General features: G+C 33.7%; 1 protein-coding gene across 3 annotated transcripts in view; it reads right to left on the bottom strand.

The window, feature by feature from the left end:
- LOC145294135 (nesprin-1-like) overlaps nt 1-19,837 on the bottom strand; it is a 1,091,614-nt gene that overhangs the window by 891,488 nt on the left and 180,289 nt on the right. For all 3 annotated transcript variants that reach the window (XM_080141241.1, XM_080141242.1, XM_080141243.1), the window contains exons 3-4: nt 10,250-10,311; nt 4,595-4,690 (exon numbers count right to left, since the gene is read on the bottom strand). In XM_080141241.1, coding sequence (XP_079997367.1) covers nt 4,595-4,690; nt 10,250-10,311 — 158 coding nt within the window. The remainder of the gene's footprint in view (nt 1-4,594; nt 4,691-10,249; nt 10,312-19,837) is intronic.

The raw sequence follows: 19,837 nt of genomic DNA, 5'->3' as shown, positions 1-19,837 counted from the left end.
TTAGACCAGGAATGATCAACTTTTCAGGGTATATTTTTGTATCAAGCGGAAGAAAAAAACTGTATACAGTCAACTTGATGAAGAAGTTGACCCCGAAAATTTGGGAACTTTACAGCACATTACCATTTTTTAATGCGACACATTATGTTGGTAAATAAATATTTTAAAATTGAAAATTATTAAAATTCCTTCAATATCATTGTTATTCTTTTTACTTCATTGTCTTATACTCAATGGTGTTCTTCTATAAACTTGCATTGTAATAGCCTCGAAACATAACTCTTATGACGTTTTCTTTTTTCTTTTGAAAGGGGGATTGGTTATTCGCATTATTTGGATTCATTGGACCACTGTTCTAATCTGAACAGAAACATTCCAGAGTTTGACAAGATATACGTGAAGAAGGTCGGAGGTTACATCGACCAAAATGTTGTGAAAATCACACTCAAGATGAGAATAGTAGCCTGATGAAACCAAATACAAACAGCTCTTTTAGATAAGTATATTTCAGTTTGAAGAAAAATGGTGCAATAATATCGGTCCATGATTCTGATTCATGAAACAGCCTAGCAGGTGATGACGACCAAAAAATACATTTACAAATTAAGACCGCTATCCCATCATGGCTGATGGAACAAGAGCATAATACCCACATGAAATAAATAAAAGGTTCTATTCGAAATTCTGTCCAAATTCCCGAGTTTGAGAGAAACATTCCAGAGTTTGACAAGATACATCTGAAGAAGGTCGAAGGTTACATCGATGGAAATGTTGGGAAAATTAGACAAAATGAGAACAGTAGTCCAAATAATAGAAATAACCAATCTTCATCTCAAAAATACTGGAAATCTGACGTTTCTGAATTCTCCACAAATTTGTATTATCGCAACAGTCATTTACTATTAACTTCTTGCTGTCAATAACCATTTGTCATCACAGGAATTTCGGCGGCAAAAAGCCTCTTCAACATCCCAGTTATCTTTGCAGCCACCTAGTGGAGGTTTACCCAGTGCCTTCTCTCCTTGGATTTTTTTATCCTCATCGATACTTGATTATTTGGTGTGGTGCCAGTTAATGTTGACACTGCAATGTTTTTTTATCATCATTATTTTTTTTCATTATTTGTATTATTTTTTATTTATATTATCATTTGAATCATCAATATTTTTTTTTTTATTATTTGTATTATCATTATTTTTTTTATTAGGTTGGTGCAAAAATGTCGTTTTATATATATATATATATATATATATATATATATATATATATATATATGTGTGTCAAAAAACATTATTTTTGCACCAACCTAATATTTATATTATTTACTCAGTAGGAGTAGTCACACAGGCAATCATCAAAGATTTCTCTTTGAGAACAACTTGGTGTTCTCTGGAGTCTGAGTGACAAGTTTCCCCAGATTTCCAATGCTCTCCACCTCTTTCAATAACCTGGCAGATGAATTTGTTTTATCGCAACAGCCGTTTACCATTGATTTCTCCTTGGCAGTGACCATTGGTCTTCACTGGAATTTGAGTGGCAATAAGCCTCCCCAAAGTCCAATCATCATCAACATAAATTACAAATTTTCTGGGTTTTTTTTTTTACATAGTTTGTTGCACTTTGCTATTTTCATCAATTTGCTTTCATTGAAAACTTATAAATGTTGGAATTGATGAGTGTTTTTCTTTGTTTTATGAAACCTTTCCTTATGCAATGCAGAAAGCAATTTTAATCACTTTCGTAACATCAGAATTTATTTTTAAAAAACACTAAATTCCCAAAAAAGAAAAAAAAAGTTTTAATATTAAAAATAAACACATTTCCACTTAATCACTTTCTATTACTGTTTTACTAACGAATAACCCGAAATACTTTAATTCCTCAGTGAAACCTAAAATAACCGAACGTTCCTGAAAATATCAACGGTTTTAATCCCTAAAGTAATTCGATAAAGGTTTTAATCCCTAAAGTAATTCGATAAAGGTTTTAATCCCTAAAGTAATTCGATAAAGGTTTTAATCCCTAAAGTAATTCGATAAAGGTTTTAATCCCTAAAGTAATTCGATAAAGGTTTTAATCCCTAAAGTAATTCGATAAAGGTTTTAATCCCTAAAGTAATTCGATAAAGGTTTTAATCCCTAAAGTAATTCGATAAAGGTTTTAATCCCTAAAGTAATTCGATAAAGGTTTTAATCCCTAAAGTAATTCGATAAAGGTTTTAATCCCTAAAGTAATTCGATAAAGGTTTTAATCCCTAAAGTAATTCGATAAAGGTTTTAATCCCTAAAGTAATTCGATAAAGGTTTTAATCCCTAAAGTAATTCGATAAAGGTTTTAATCCCTAAAGTAATTCGATAAAGCAGGAATGTGATAGTCACAATATGTTTCAGAATTTTTGAGATGAGGTTTGATGATGTGGATTATTTGGATTATTCTATTATTCACATCTTTGCTGTGATTCTCATAACGTTTCAGCCGATGTAACCTTCCATTTTTTTTTAGGTGTAGAAGAACAATCGAGAATGATACCCATTGCTAAGGACGTCGGCGAATGAAATAAGCAGGAAGATTGGATTTCACCAAAAGTTGGACAAGATTCTACGCGGTTGGTAAGATGAAACTCGACTGGACTCCAATATACGATCCCCTTTTGTCAAATTTTCACAAAAAACACTCAACTAGCTACAACCACTATATACGATTCCCCACACTATCTGTGCCTAAATCTAAACACAGATTCCATGAACGAAGATCCTTTCCCAGAACTGCCCGCCTGTTGAACACTGTTCTGCTGTCCTGCTTCCCAGTGGAATACAACATGGTATTTTCAAATCCAATGTAAACAAGTTCTGGTTGAGCTGTCCACATAAATAATCAAATTCTACCCAATTTACACCATTAACGATTATGACACTACCACCTTACATTCATTAACCTTATCCTTTAGTGGCCTTGGGGCCTTGATAAGTGGTGACTCCCAGGTAGAAGAAAAAAAAAACTAACATATTTGGTGGACCTCCACTACAAGCAGTGAATAAAAAGCATTTTATTGTATGATTTTTTTTTGTCGTGTTGTAAATCTACTTTTGTCAATATTATATATTAAATGTGTAAATTGCATAAAATGCGTATATTGCATAAAATGCGTATATTGCATAAAATGCGTATATTGCATAAAATGTGGATATTGCATTTGGTCATATTTTTCTTCATTCTGTGTTCTCGATAACATTAAGTTTAGTAGATCTGTTTTCCTTTACAGAATGGTAAAAGCAACGTAATTACAAACACAGATGCATCTTATCAAACTTGTCTTTATATTCCAATTTACAAAGTTGGATTTTAATGTGGGAAAAATACAACTTAAAAGACAAGAACATTCTGATTTGGGACAAAAATAAAAATTACCTCCGACTATAAGGATTTCTCATTCACTGACTGAAAACAAATACTGCAGTTTGATCAATGCCTAGAAGTGACACACACACAATCTTCATGTTGAACGTGGGAATCTGTACAAAATTTCAAACTGAACACTTCATTTAATCCACAAGAATAGATTGTTCTCGTTCCGTTATGACTTTGTACAATTAATTTTTATTTTATTCTTAGTTAATATCGCCTGTAGTGAGAACTGAACCTTCAACCTCCAAAAGACTGTCACTTAGAACTGATTATTAATTAACATCTACATGTGTATAGAAATAAACATCTAAGATGAGAACAGTATTCAAAATAAAAGGAATGGATGTCTTGGAGGGATTCTACCCCCTCCCCAAATAAAAATGTGGAGACAGCACTTAACTAGCTGAGGGTCAAACAGAAGCAAGAACCACATGCGCTATCTCCGGCCAGAAAACATGCATTCATACCTGTTTTTCTTTTGTTTGAACCTTTTTTTGAATTTCCTGGGATGTAGTCTTTTTCAATCACATCTAATTTTAATTTTAAGCTAAGACTTAAAGAATGAAATTAGATTCTGATCAGAATACATCCGACCAACCCCACTAGCAGCAAAATCCCACCCCTACGTTGTACAGGTCCCTAGATGCCAAAAATCCTACTCTAATAGTTTCCTCGCTCAAAGTTACACTTTGGAATTCACTTCTGGATCTCAGGTTCCTGACTGTACTGATATGCAGAAGTTCAAGTGTAATGTGGACAGACATCTTGCTGCTCAACTCCCTACATAGTATCTCTGTAGATTGGGTTCCAAATAGTAGCCCCTTACGTCCAAGTGGCACTGTACCTTGTTTGGGATGAAATAGTTAAAAAAAAAAAAGAAAAAAAGAAAAAAGAAAAGAAAGAAAAACTGAAGCCCTTGAAATCCTCTTAGACGCGTTGTCCGTATAACCATTGTAGTTACGGCCAGGATGGTCTCTTATCCCACAATTAACCAACGTTTGGAATCATATCAGAAGATCAGGTAATAAAACGTCTTTATTTTAGTATGCGATTTTTGTCAACTCCGGCTGAGTGCCTGTCGATTTTTGTCAACATTAATGATGTAAAGGTTAAAACGATCAACACAGATGCTCCATTTTTTCTTGCCTTGTGTCGGACAATAGTAAGCATTGCATAAAAGTATACTTACTAGTTTCTCTCCGGTGAGAACCTCAAGCAGAGAAAGGAGAATCACTCCACTTTTAATATCTTCAAAAAGATTCTCCACTTTAACCGGATGTTCATGCTGAAATAGAAATTAATGTGATAATGACGTTAAACGTTTCAAGCGTTTAACTTGACCTAAATAAAATGTATTTATTTAACAAAAGCATATAGTTATTTCTTTGATTTATGGGTAAAAATGATTTATATAAAACATTTTTTTTAATATAAAATTCCAAAATTAATCCCTTCAAATTTTTTTTCCGCTTGAATAGAATAGAGTGGGTTGCAAATTGCATTGTTATGATGACTGAACTTAATCATGATGACCTGAAAGTTTCATCTCTCTGTTGCAGATATTAACAGTTTGAAACTAAGAAATCAACCCGTTATGGACGTGTGTCAGTAACAGAAATGTGTTATTGAATTACTCCATACAGAAAAAATATAATCGATCAACATTCACCGACGCCTGTTGAACGTTCAAAAAACTGATGCAATTGATGTCATCGCAGTTAGGAGATGGGTTCATCGATTTCAGAATAGCAACAGATATGAGTGACAAAATGCGCTCCAGACGCCTATACACAGGCACCGTCCCATCTCTGGCAAAAGTGCATTGAGAATGCCTAAAGACTATGTAAAAAAAATAAATAAATAAATAAATTCTAGAGCACAAAAGGTTATTCGTTTTAATGGTACTACTCCCGTCTAATAAGGTTACATGATGAAATAAAAACTAACACAAAAAACAGACATGGCCAAAACTTCTAGGACAATTTCAGAATTTATTTGAAATAAAAAATGGCTTCTTATATTTAGAATACCCTCGAAGGTCATTTTGATTAATGTTTGCAGTTTTTTTTTTTATTGTAAGCGAACTTTGCTGGTTTTTTTGTAATAGTTGAATATTTTGATATCTTCAGAATTTATTTGAAATAGATTTTCATTTAAAAACGGAAAGTTTGTAAAGATTTAAGATTTTTCGAGATTTGTGAAATTTGGGCAGTTTATTTTGATTAAGGCAGATGATCTTTTTGCGCCTTCTCATTAGCTGTTTTGGGTCACGCGATGTAAAGCGGGAAACCCAGGTTTTCTTGTTTGGTGAAATTGACAAATATAATTAGATTGGAAAATATTTCCGAGCTGTTTAGTTCGGCCTTTTTCTGGTCTCCGGGGAAACATTTCTGCCCTTTTTAAAAAGGTGTTTCTTCGTTAAAATCTTTATAAAATGTTGTAACAAGTCGAAACGATTGATCTTAAAATTAATTCATTTGAGCTTTGATATCCTTTCGTAAAGAAAAAAATTCTACCGGGATATTGACTTGGGTAAAGAATTAAATATTTTGATAGAGTCCAAATATTAAGAATTGCAATATTGCAATATTTGTTTTAAAATAATTGGAAGAGATCCAAAATATTAAAATATTTTCAGTAAACTTTGAATGGAGGTTCTCAGAGGGAATTATCCTTCGGACAGAAGACCGATATTTTGTAGTGTGTGAGACTAAGTTGTTAAACGAATATTAATTATTTATCGTAAAGATAAATGATAATAAAAAAAAAACATGAGAATGAAACAAGAAGATTGTTCCAGAGTATTGTGGCAACGGTGGGATGTTAATGAAGGGACAGGGTAGAATTACGATGTAGACATGTTTATTAATAGTATCTTAATGAATTTTATACAAGGGTGTTGAAGGGGAAGTAACTCGATTTATTGAAGAGTTCTTTATTCTGTTACCGAAGGGTTTCTAGAGCTCAAATGAATTTTAAATCAAAGAATATACATTCAAAGAAAAAAGAATATTAAAAGCTATATTTAGCTATTTAGGCTTGCTTTTGCAGAATTTTTACCTTTCAGATTCTTAAATTTTTCCCCGAGAAAATGGTGCCCCTGAATTGTTTTTTTTTTTTTTCATAAGATTTCCTCAGTCTGGCAAGATTTCCGAAAAGAAGAACACAAAAGAACTATTTTCATTAGACTTTCCGTCAAATTTCAAGAAGCAAAAAAAAAAAAAGGAACTCTTTTATAAAAAAAATTGTTTTAATCCTTTATTGTAAAGTTTTGTTTTAAAGCCCAAAAAGATCTTTATGTTAACAAAAATGTCGTCTGTTTCTTAAAGAGAGAGAGAGAGAGAGAGAGAGAGAGAGAGAGAGAGAGAGAGAGAGAGAGAGAGAGAAAGAAATAAAAGCAAATAAAATACACAAATGTTCGCTTCATTGATCCAGAACTGTTTTTTCTGTAAAAAGCTCAAACTATTACTACTATTATTACTATTACTTTTTTGATGTTAAATAAGATTTTTTTTAAATCGCATATGGATATGTATGCATTCATTGCATTGTCTTATTTTTGTCTTATTTTTTTGTCTTTTAAAATAAATTTCTTGTTCAACTTTTGCACGGATTATGTAATTATGTAAGCGATTATTTTTTTAATTCTAACACAGAGAAACAATAAACGGATTCGTTCATTGCAGTAAAAAAAAAAAAAAATGTTTTCTCAACACTGATAAACACAATTTCCAAGACGGCACTTCACATAAAAGACATAAAAGAATCTTCGTAAAATATTGTCAATCGGTTCTATTTTGATTCGATGCTGGAACATCAATAGCGAAAAACAAAAATTTATAAGTTTCAAAACGTATTCGATGTTTCACGTGTCAGATGATCGTTTTCCAGAGAAAGAAAAAAAACTTATCAAAATAGTCGATGTTTAAAGCAGAAACAAATTTGCATAGGTATACACTCGTGAGCAAAATTAAAAAAAAAAAAAGAAAGAAAAATGGGCCAAGCAAATTTTATTGCGCTAAAAGCTATATTGAACAAAGAAACTTAAACGAGACTAATAATACTGAACAGGACATTTATTTTAATAAATGCTTAGGATGGAATCGCATTCCTTTTTGATTTCTTTAAAACATCCATCCTTTTAGACATGCTCTCAACCAAAGTGGAACACTAAAGAGGAGATGCTATTCCATTCGCTTCGCACAGCTTCTCACAGTTTGTCATTGTTCAAAAAAGTTCTTCTGGCCAATGCACGAAATATTATGAACCAAATATTCTCGACTGGGTTTAAATCGGGTCTTTGACTTGGCCAAAATATCACATCAATTGAGTCAGCAGAAAACCATTTTTCTGTGACTTTAGCAGTGTGTGCAGGGGCATTATCATGTTGAAAAATAACGTTCTGGGATATTCCCAGCTTCTGAATACTTAGTAACAGTTCAGTTTCTAATAATCGAATGTATTGCTTTGCATTGATTGACTTTTCGCATCTAATATGTTCCCCAACTCTTGCTGCAGTAAAAGTTCCCCATACCATTATCCCTCCATTCCCGTGTTTAACTGTCATTTTTATGCAAGTTGGCGAAAATCTCCAGTTCTTCAATTGCACCGTTCGGGAGCATCGGGAGCATCACTAATAAGTCAAAATCTTGATTCATCTAACCAGAAAACATTCCTGACCCAGTCTGTATCTTTCTTGCCATAACATAAGAAAAATCTGTTTCTATCATTGGTGTTCTTCTTAGATAAAAATGGCTTCTTTGCACACCTTTTAGAAGAAAATCCCATTTCTTTCATTCGTCTAGATATTGTATATCTAGAAAGAGAATTTCCAGTCCCTGTTTTGAATTCTTTGCTATGGTCAACATAAGTTTTCTTTTGATCCTTCAAAACAGTTAATTTAAGCCTGTGGCCGTCCTTTAAAGTGGATGCTCTAGGGCGACCGGATCCAGATTTCCCTTTTACCAAGCGTTCGACTTCGAATCTTTGACCAATTCGCTTCACTACAGAAAGATATTTTCACATTTTCTTTTAAAATATCAAAAATCTGCTTGTAAGTCATTTTGAATTGCCTCAATCCTGCAATTCGGTTTTTATATCCTCACCAAGATGTGGTCTTACCATTTTAGGATTAATTTTGTCACTTCTTATTATATGCTATATTAATAATGATCTGCAAAATAGAAATTTTTAGTTAAAATTAACAAAAATTCATGGAAAAATATTGAAAAATCGATTTCTTCCCTCTTTCACTCTTGGCCCATTTTTTTTTTTTTTTTTTTTTTTGCACATGAGTGTAAACTAACTGACATTAGAAAAAATGGATTAAAACCAAATTTGAGTTGGATTTCTGACAGCTGAGAAAAAAAGACGTTGGTGTTGGAAATGTTATCAGTGTTGTCACTGTGTTGAATGAACAAGTGTTCCTTCTGAATTTTGGACAATCATTGTGATATTATTACACGGTGTTGCATGAACAAGTGTTCCTTCTGAATTTTGGACAATCATTGTGATATTATTACACGGTGTTGCATGAACAAGTGTTCCTTCTGAATTTTGGACAATCATTGTGATATTATTACACGGTGTTGAATGAACAAGTGTTCCTTCTGAATTTTGGACAATCATTGTGATATTATTACACGGTGTTGAATGAACAAGTGTTCCTTCTGAATTTTGGACAATCATTGTGATATTATTACACGGTGTTGCATGAACAAGTGTTCCTTCTGAATTTTGGACAATCATTGTGATATTATTACAGCTACAAGAGATTTGAATAAACTTTTCTTTCTTACAACAATGATGAAATTTGATTATCGGAATTATATTTCTTCATTAACTCACAATAAGAAATACTGATTTTTCAAACTTTGCATTTTTTTTTTAATATCTCTATTTGCATATAAAAGGTGCGCGTGTGTGTGTGTGTGTTCGTTTCCTATAAACTCAGAAACGCCTGGGACGATTTTTTTTTTAAATTTACACATATGTACTTTATGTGTCTGAGAGTGTTCTTAGATAAGTTTTGTATCAGTTAAAAAATAGGTTAGTGTCATGTTGAGAGTTCTTTTGTTTTCAAAAGCGTGTGCATAGCCACATGAATTGGTCACGTTTGGAAAACACTTCTGACGTCATAACGAAGGGGGATTCTCAATATAGGAGCTAAGAATTAGTTAGTCAGTAGAAGAGTCTGGAGTCAGTCAGTTGGCTGTCAGTGGTCAGTTGACCCTTTGGAAGCGAAGAGTAAAAGATTAACCATGTAGATCCAAATTTGAATTCCTGACGTCATCAGCATTCGACCGGTCGAATGAATAAAGAATCGTCTTTGTGTTTTTGTAAAACTGTTGTCACGCGTCATCTTTCAACACCCAAAAGGTACCGTGTTAAACATTTTGTAATGAACATTGTGTAACCCTTACAAGATTATGCCCCTCCTCCTCTGTGTTAACTTGTATACATCTCCATTCAGTATATATATGAAGTCCCAAGCATCCCAGAACTGTAATATATAGGTCTTCTCTCCCTCATCATCACTAACGTTATATCCGTTATATGGATTGTCCCAATATGAATCCTCCGTCATATCTCTTCAATAGGAGTTCTCTGCTAGACGACAGTTGTCCCAAGTTCGAATCCAGTTTGTTCCACAAAAAAACTCACTTTTATTTAGGACGCTGGCAACATTCACGTGATCCCTCCTGTGAGTACTCTAAATAAGAATGTCTTTCTAGAAAAAAATCCGATTAGAAAAAATATCAGGGAAACCAATGCCAATAACAGAATCTTCAAATTCATACGATGATGATGATGATGACTACAATAAATCAATAAAATTCTTTACCTGAGATAAGTACGTGTTCATCCAGTTTGTAAATGTTTTTTTCTGGACTCTTTCTTGCTCATCTACAAGAGAAGAAAAGAAAAATGTAGAAACTCGTCAAAAAAAGAGGGAAAGCATCTTTTTGTCTATCTATATTAATTATAAAACTTGCATGCTTGAATCTTGTCTTCAACAATCGGGCCATTCCATCTTTAAAAAAAAAAAGAAAAAAAAAGGGGATGACAGGTGAATTTAGATACGTGTGTGCGTGTGTGTGTGTGCGCGCATATGCGTAAAGGCTTGGCTCAGAGGCTAAGGAATGAGAGTGGAGAGTTGTACCTTTTGCTTTCGATTCTAGCTGTTGGCATTGAAGTTTATATATATATATATATATATATATATATATATATATATATATAGTTTTGATCTCACCACTATATATTAGGTTTAATAAAATAATCATTAAAAAATTGTCTATATTAAATACGTAATGTGTATGAATGAAAACATCATATTTAAACGCATCTTACGACCATTCAACGCCGAGTGGCCTTTTTAGTTTATATACAAAATTGTTAACATTGAAAAAATGTATAAGAAACACAGCTTAATAGAACATCTGTCTTGCTCGTCAGATCAACAGCATCTGTCATAATTGTTCATTTCTCTCTCAACTACGACTCCTCCTAAGAAACGTTCACAACTCTTACCCGATAACATGTGAGTAAATAGTGTTGGGACGATTGATCGGAACTGGGAATCAGAAAACTTCAGAATTTTTTGAGATATCAGAATCGGTATTGGAATTGGGAAACTTTGTACATATTTTCTGATATCAAAAATAAATCTTTTAGTTTCTGTTTTTATTTGATTTTGTTTAAAACAAAATCTTCCATTGCTGGTAGGAATAATTAAATAATAAATATTTGATTTTAAACTACCATTAAAAATAAAATCTACAGCCCCCCCCCCCCCCAACAACACACGTGTGTTTAGACATTTGAGAAAATATCTGTACATTTAATGTGTTTTTTTTATGGTAATCGGGAAAAAATTATAAGTTTATAATTAAATATTTAGAGATTTCTAAAGAATCGGAATCGGTAATTGTATCGGAATCAAAAAAAAATATTGGAATCGTCCCATCACTAGTAAATGGTTAACACAAAGCCATCGATTCAGCTCCTCTTCCTTCTCCAAGTTGAATAAAACGATGCAGAAGCTGAAAACACCGTTGAAAATGGTGAAACAAGATGCCGAGTTGATCATGAGTTGTTGCCTTTATGGAGTTCGCCGCTGGAACCGAGATTGGCTAACGTCTGTATCTGCTTGTGGTTGACCGTAGCACCTGGTCAGCATTCGTTCGGGCCATGGTAAATTATCTTGATGGAGCTGGCTCAACCATTCCAATGCCGAAACAAAACAAGACTAATGGTTAACAACTTTGTAGGGATTCGTTCTCGCTCATCTTCAGAGAAAGAAATATTGCATTACTCTTTGTTGCAGAACCAAGAAATTCCACCAAAGAAAATAAAATTATAACGAAAATCAGACAATTTTTTTTTTAATCACTGTGGCCATCATGTACAGATGTTTTTTTGTTATTAATGGTAACTTTCCTCATTACAAATTTTTTTTTATTTTCCTGCATACGTTAACACACAAAATACATGCTAAAATATTCCTTAGCTCTAAAAAAAATGTTTTAATTTAATGATTAATTAAACAAGTCATCCTTAGTCATCCATGTAACGTTGTCCAACAAAACGTTTTTTTCAAATGTCGATCACAATGTTAACAGATGGCAACCATCATTTTTTAAAATCTAATAAAAATCGATAAACATAACTGATTATATTTCTATATATTATAATACTTTTTTATGGCAACTTTCTGTCTAATAATTCAATGGAATTCTGTGTCTAGTCTGGTGTACTGCAGCATCTACTGTGGCTATACACTTCGAAGCTGGAATTGACTCTCTGGAAGCCTGGAGACCTAGGTTTGCCCAGTTGTCAGGATTCCCCTCTCAGTGTTGCAGACAAAGTCCGATGGAAAGGCAAGCCAATATGGTTGGAGCCAGTGCAGCTGCAGGAGTTGCCAGAAAGGTGTTGCAGTGCTCCACCATCTGCCTATCGAGACTCTAAACCAGATTTTTTGTTGAGGTTTACTCCCTTAACATTTGTTTTTCCCAAAGCATCCACATGGTAGTGGAGCTATTTGCCTATAGTTGTTGGAAATTTGAAAATATTTCCAATTTTGACGAAAATAATGGAGATCATCATTGTAATTTTGGTTGTATGAAAATGAATGTGAAATCCTTAAATGATTCTTTTTTTTAAAAAGTCCGACTAAAGAAACGCGAATTCCGTATTAAGGATTAATAAACACAATACTACTAACACCATACTACTAACAACAATACTACAAATCTGATGGAAAGGCAAACCAATATAGTCAGACGCAGCGCAGATGCAGGAGTTGTCGGAAAGGTATTGCAGTACTTCACCATCCACTGATCAGGATTTCAAACCACATTTATTTTCGGGATTTACATTACAACGCAATGGAGCTATTTGCCTATAGTTGTTGAAAATTTGAAAATATTTTCTAATTTTGACGAAAATAATGGAGATCGTCATTGTAATTTTGGTTGTGTGAAAATGAAACTGAAATCCTTAAATGAATCTTTTAAAAAAGAGTCCGACTAAAGAAACGCGAATTCCGTATTAAGGATTAATAAACATCAATACTAACAACAATAACAATAATACTACTAATAATTATTATACTACTACTACTACTACTAATAATAATAATAATAGCAATAATACTACTACTAATAATACTAATAACAATAATTACTAGCGGGACCTGTGGAAATTCCACAGCAGTATCTTTTACAAGTAAGATAATGCTACTGGATATTCTGTGGACGTTCAGTGTGAATGGAAACCCTGCGATATTATTGTAGCCCTTTTATTAATCTGGTTGATTTAGTGTCAGCATGTTTATGGTTTATCTCCAATATCCTCATAGGAGTCTGTGACATATTCCCATTATATGGACGCCCGGCACAAACGGAAACTCCACAATATCATTATATCCTCTTTAGACAGAACAGATACTACTTGGATTCTAACCAGAAGACCAAGAAACTATATTTTAGTTTCACGTAAGCCCAAAAGCGACATAATTGAAGAAAACTTTTTTTTACATTGCGTCTTCAGTGATCGGGAGATCCTATTTATTAAAAAGGAGGATGGAAGATAATAAAATACTACGAACATTAAATTAACGTATCTATATATTAATTTAATGTTCGTAGTTTGTTATCACCTTCTATCCTTTTTAATAAATAGGATCTCCCGATCGAATAATTTATAATCTGGAAACCGTGACACACGTACATACGTTAAGGATACTACAGTATTAATATATAGATTTTTATTGAAGTAAAACGATATTTTTGTTTTTTCGGACAATTATTCTCATCTTGGGTGTTATTGGCACAACGTTTCGGTCGTCGAAACCTACGACCTTCGTCGGGTTTCATAAAGCATTTTTCAATAATATCGATAATTTGCACAAGCATTCAGTTAAAAATTGAATCATAAAGTCTTAAAAAAATACTCTAGTGGCCCCTGAAAATTGACTTTTTTTTTAAAAAATAATTTACGGACACACCCTCTAACCAACGATTCAATTTCTTACAATACAGAGCTAACCTCTTTTCCTTAATTAAAAAACATTGAGTTTACGCCTGACGAAGGTCATAACTTTCAACGACCGAAACATTGTGTCAATAAAACTTATGAGAATAATTGTTCGACCAATCCAAACAATACAAACATATTTCATCTAAAAAAATACAGAACCGATATTTTTTTAATGCAAAAGAACATGTATTGAAAATATATATCACAGTTTATGAAGTTTTGTCTGGACTCAGAATAGATAGTGGTCACCATTGTGACCCGAATGGTCATGGATACGTCTAAAATATTATGAACTTCATGAACCCGTTTGTCAAAAGAAGTTGAAATACATATTAAATACGTAAAATAGAAAGAAAAAAAAAATGAAAAATATCAAAGATTGTTAATAAAATTGTGTGTTTTAATAAAACGTTATTAAACATCTTTTACAAGGACGTCACCACTAATCCAGGCCTTAAAGCCACTCGAGGATAAGAGTTAAGGTGCAAAGTGGTCAGTGAAACAATAGTATAGTGAGTGTTAGTGAATTAGGTAGAATTTGATTATTAGGAGAATTTGTTTACATATGTTGTAATCATCTGGAAAGCAGACCTGTGGTAATAAGTTCCACAGGTGGGTAGTTCTAGAAAAGAAGCTTTGTTCATGGACTTTACATTTAGATTTAGGCACAGATAGAAAGTGGGGGAAGTTTGAAACAACTCTAGTATGACAAAGCTATCCTTCATTGTTGACAAAAAAGCATTGAGAATGGTGGTAACTATGTAGAAATAAAAATGCTGGGGCTCAAGAGCCGCACGTTGTAACGATAGTACTCCTGTCTTTGTAATTCTTCAACTTTATGAGTATTTACAATTTTACAGATGATTGAAAGGCATTTTGTGTGAGAGAATTGTGTGTGTGTTTGAAAAATAAAATGTTTTTCATTATAGAATGTCGAAGTGAGAAAAACACACAAGTCTTACACATTTGTTTAAAGTTCCATTTTGTGTGTGCGTGCTTTTGGGGGGATGGTAAATTTAGAAAGATTGCAATCATGGAAGAACCAAGAAAAAGTCAGTATGTTATTGTTCCGTTATATTACGAAATGAAGAATTATTTCCATTAACTTCCAATTAGTATTATGCATTCAAAACTGAGAAAATCAGTTTTCACTCGGCTTCAAGCAAAATTCGGTGGCCATTTTGCTGTGACTTATTGCGGAACAATAGCGACATGGAGTATCCACCTGAAAAGCTCACCTTTTTTTTTTTGGTTATTGAGTGGCTGTTTACGTTGGAACCACTTGGTTCTCAGAAACTCCAAGACAAGCCACTGAAAGGATTGGTTGCAAATTTGCAATTTTACACGTACAGATGAGTTTTTTTTTTTTTTTTATTATTATTGCAGGAGTTCACACTGCAGGTGTACAAACGTGAAACAGAACAATTAATTGGAGTATTTCCCATTTCCACTTAGTACAGGAAGTGGAAGCAATAAATATGAAAAATTAAAGGAGTAAACCAAACAATTTGAGAAAGAAAGGAAGTAGCTTATACAAACTAGTAGCTTTTCACGTTCATGTGTCTCTTATGTCTTTCCACTAATATATCACAGTAATACTAATTTTTTTTTTTTTATTATTAAATTTATTTGTTAATAGAGCTCCACTCTCACAAGAAAATCCATTGGCACTTTTGTGCCCAAATCCGCCCCCATCCGAGAAAATCTAAAAATGAAATTCATTATTTGGATTCTTCAGAATACTGTTCACATCTTGAGTGTTATTTCCATAACGTTTCGGCCGATGTAATTGCTGAACTTCTTCAGGTGTATTTTGTGAAACTGAATGTATACAGCAATTAGTAAAATTCAGGAAATTGAAGGTCAAATCCTCAGTGCATGCTATACTAAGAATATAATTGTAAATCACTTAAGATTTATGCCCGGTCATGGTTGATGGGATGAGAACATGCGACCCCTGTGGATCAAATAAAGAGTTTGGTTTTGAATTCTATACAGATTCCTGAGTTTAACAAGACACATGAGAAGAATGTCTTTGATTACATCAGCTGAAACATTATGAGAATAACATTGAAAATGAGAACAGTAACACAAAGCTTCCAAATCCACACATCAAAATTCAGAAAAAAAAATCAAACAGTTTCACTAACTTTGAAGGTTACAGTCATGCTTACAAAATGGGGAAGTGAATTTACAATATTTTAGTGTAGATATTGAAAGTCATGAACATTTACCACAAGAAAACGGAGATAATAGAATTTTTTTCATTCCTCCTTTCTCAATTACTGGCTTCACACGCTTCCCGAAATTTGCATAAGTGTTCCTCAAACAATCGAGCGACAACTTCTCCCATTATTCTTTAATATTATCTTGAAAAGAGTTGACATCGCTGTGGGATCTTCTATTAGCAACATGTTCTAAAACGGACCGAATAGCTAATCTAGAGGGACAGAATTTGGACTAGAAGGCGGCAATGAACATGATTCTCAAAATTGTTAAAGTTTAATCTGCAGAAATCTTGTGTGAGCTAGAGCACCATCCCGTGTCCATACATGATAACCATCTTGGTAATTTAAACCATAGGAATATCTGGTATTTCAAAATAGTTTAGTAATTATTAGCATTGATTTTTTTTTATATAAACTTGATAGAATTTTATAAGCATTTTTTAAATCAGAATCCACAACACCAAAAGCTACAATTTGAACAAAATATTTTGAATGTCCTTTTATTTCGGCTGTCAATTAAACTGATAAATCTATCATTTTTGTGGTTCAGTGTCGACAGTGAAGATTTTTTTTCCAGCTGAAAAGACCGTTAATTTGGAAAACTTCTTCGTGAACCATATAATAATTTTATTGCATATTTCCAATTTTTTTTTCCTTCATAACTATTGTTAAGTGTTTTTGTGTTATGCATGATTTTAACTTAATATTTTGATTACATTTCTAATGATCTTTTTGTCTACTTCAAGTTTAATTGCCATTTTCCTCCTAAATTTGGTTGGATCATTTAGGATTTTGGATTTGAGAAATTTAAAAAAAAGCTTTGGAACGCTTTTTTTTTTTCATTCCGCCACTTCCAAACTCTTAATAGTTTTGCGTATTTTAATTCCATTCTTTACACAATCTTTACAACAAATTCTTTTTGTAATCTCCCTTTTTTTATAATCTCCCTTGAGGTGCCAAATGCATTCAGCAAATCACTTTCGTTTCCTTTCAGCATTACTCATATCGGCAGAAGGTTTTCAAAAAGGTAAGGATAACAGTGTTAAGTCTGACTAATAAACTAATATATGCAAGGTTTCAAAACAATTGAGTTTGTGTCAACTGAAAAAAAGCAACGTAACGGTAGTTATAAATTTGGATTCGGCACTAATGTTTATTCTATTTTCTTTTTATTTTAGGATATTACGCTGCGATTTCATAACCGTAATCGATTTAAGTGCATCCCATTTCCACTCCGTACAAAAAGAGAAGTATAGCGAAATGAAAAAACTGAACGAACGGAGATGAAAAAGTATACGAATATCTTTTTCACGTTTGCTCGTCTTTTTTCTTTTTTCAACCCACGTTCACCCTAATAAGGTATATCGCCACTTGAACGTAATTGGCTACTATTTGGAACCATGCCTAGGAAAGATTAACATGATGCTGGTTTACATTACATTTAAACTTCAGTATGTCAGTACAGTCAGGGAAGCAGGTAGTAGGTAGGGAATTCCAAACTCTAGCTGTTCGAAAGAAGAAATTATTAAAGTAGAAAGCTTTCTGGCATTTAGGGACGTCAACCGTGAAGAGGCGAGATTCTGTTTCTGAGCGAATTTGTCTGGGATATACATGTCGAGGGGGTACAAGTGCAACAATTTCATCAGTATAGTCGTATTAATCTTGATTTTTTAAATAATTTTTATTTATTACAACGGAGACATCCTCACCATACACAAATGTACATTGTGGCTTCGCACTCGGTCCCGCCCCCTCCTTCTAAGAAAGAAAAGAAAACTTAACAAAAATGAAACTATTTTCGCAAGTTATTTTTAAACGTTATAAACCGCAGTAGTAAAAATTGCAAAACAAGTTTAGTAGAAAATGTTCTGAATCGCATTTGTTAACAATTTTCGTTTTGTTAAAAATGACACAGCTTTGAACATCATCATCATCATCAGTTTAACGTCTATTTTACATCCTGGCAGATATTGGATTTCAAACTAACATGCTCTTTACACCTCTTTCTTTCAGATCTTTATTACTTCCTCCCATGTTTTTTTCGGCCTGACCATGCTACCTCAAATGTCATCCACTAACCCAAAAAAATCTTCTAGCCTTTTAACGCGACCATACCAATGAAGTCTCCTGTCTGTATACATCTTCCTACATCATATACACACACACGTGCATATGCAAAAATAAATACACACACACACACCTATATATGCATGTACTCGCGTGCGTGTGTGTGTGTGTGTGTGTGTGTGTGTGTGTGTGTGTGTGTGTGTGTGTGTGTACATATGCATGTACTCGTGTGTGTGTGTGTATATATATATGCGGCATAATCATGTTGACACACCGGTTCTCATCAGATCACCGGTTAAGCAACGTCGAGCCTGGCTAGTACCAGATGGGTGACCATTTGGGAATTCTAGGGGTTGTATGTGCTCTCCGCTTATCTTGGCATTGTTTCCAGTCGTCCTGAGCCTCCAATTACCACTAGCATTTAGCAATACCAATTTAGGAGAGGTGTGGTTGGAGACTGTATAATTCTTGCAACAAAAATTGCATGCACAGCCACCCTTACAATGAGTATCCATAGTCTGTCAAGACTGAAGGAAGCTACCATATACATATACACACATGTATCTATCTATCTATATATATATATATATATATATATATATATATATATATATATAATGATTGCAACGTCTTGTCAGACGAGTGCCACTCCCTCATACACTTAAAGTCTATGAGCCCCAAAATGACTTTCATCGCCATACGACCATTTTGATAGACAAATGCCTGAGGGAGTATCTATACACAGATGATGTTACAGAGTCTTAGCTTTGTATGACAGCTAAGTTTCTTTCTCGGTCGGTTCAAAATGTTCAGATCCAGCAACAAGCAAGAGCAAGATAGCCAGCAACAAGTTAAACTGAAGACCAGCTTAATGCAGGTACTGGTCTCCTGCTTTGTTTTTTTTTTTAAATCAGAGATTTGCTTCTCCTAGAGAGGTTGCCTTCACTACGGTTTACAGGAGCCCTCTCCACCCCAAGACACACATACAAATACACACAGTGCTAGTTGGCCGTTGACCCCGAAAAATGGTTCATTTGCCCTTTGGAAGATCTTGTTTTTAATCCTTCGGGGAGACTAGCCACCCTCCTCACCAAACAAGTCTGGTGGGGGAACCAGTTTAGTTGCCGGTGACCCGACCATGAGGCAGGTAGTACTGGGTTACATGGTACCAGTAGCATATTACATGACCTGATACCAAAAATATATATATATATATATACACACACACACACATATATACAGGGTGGAACGATAAAATGGTCGCTCCAGAAAAGACGATACGATTCCACTTTCGTGTGATGAAAACGGTTTTCTTTTTTTGTTGCATACCATCTATTAGTTAGTCAGTTGTGTACAAATCACAAGAGCGATAGGAACCTTCTATCATGTCAGAAAGTGACAAAATGTCCAACGAGCGAATTCGATCGTGAATGCACCGCTAACAACTCATGCTCTCTACAGATCCAAGTTATGACAACAAGATCATTGCCAACACCCTTGAAAGGCATCGTTGGATTACCACGAATAACAGATGAAAACAAAGTTTCCGGCTATGGTTATGGTCTTTGGTGTGGTTTCAAGTAAGGGCCACATCA

This window comes from Euprymna scolopes, chromosome 15 (genome assembly GCF_053919585.1).
Source record: "Euprymna scolopes isolate OS-2025 chromosome 15, ASM5391958v1, whole genome shotgun sequence".
Taxonomy (NCBI): Eukaryota; Metazoa; Mollusca; class Cephalopoda; order Sepiida; family Sepiolidae; genus Euprymna; species Euprymna scolopes.
Note: the sequence above shows the minus strand (reverse complement) of the source record. Positions and strands in the feature narration are given on the sequence as shown.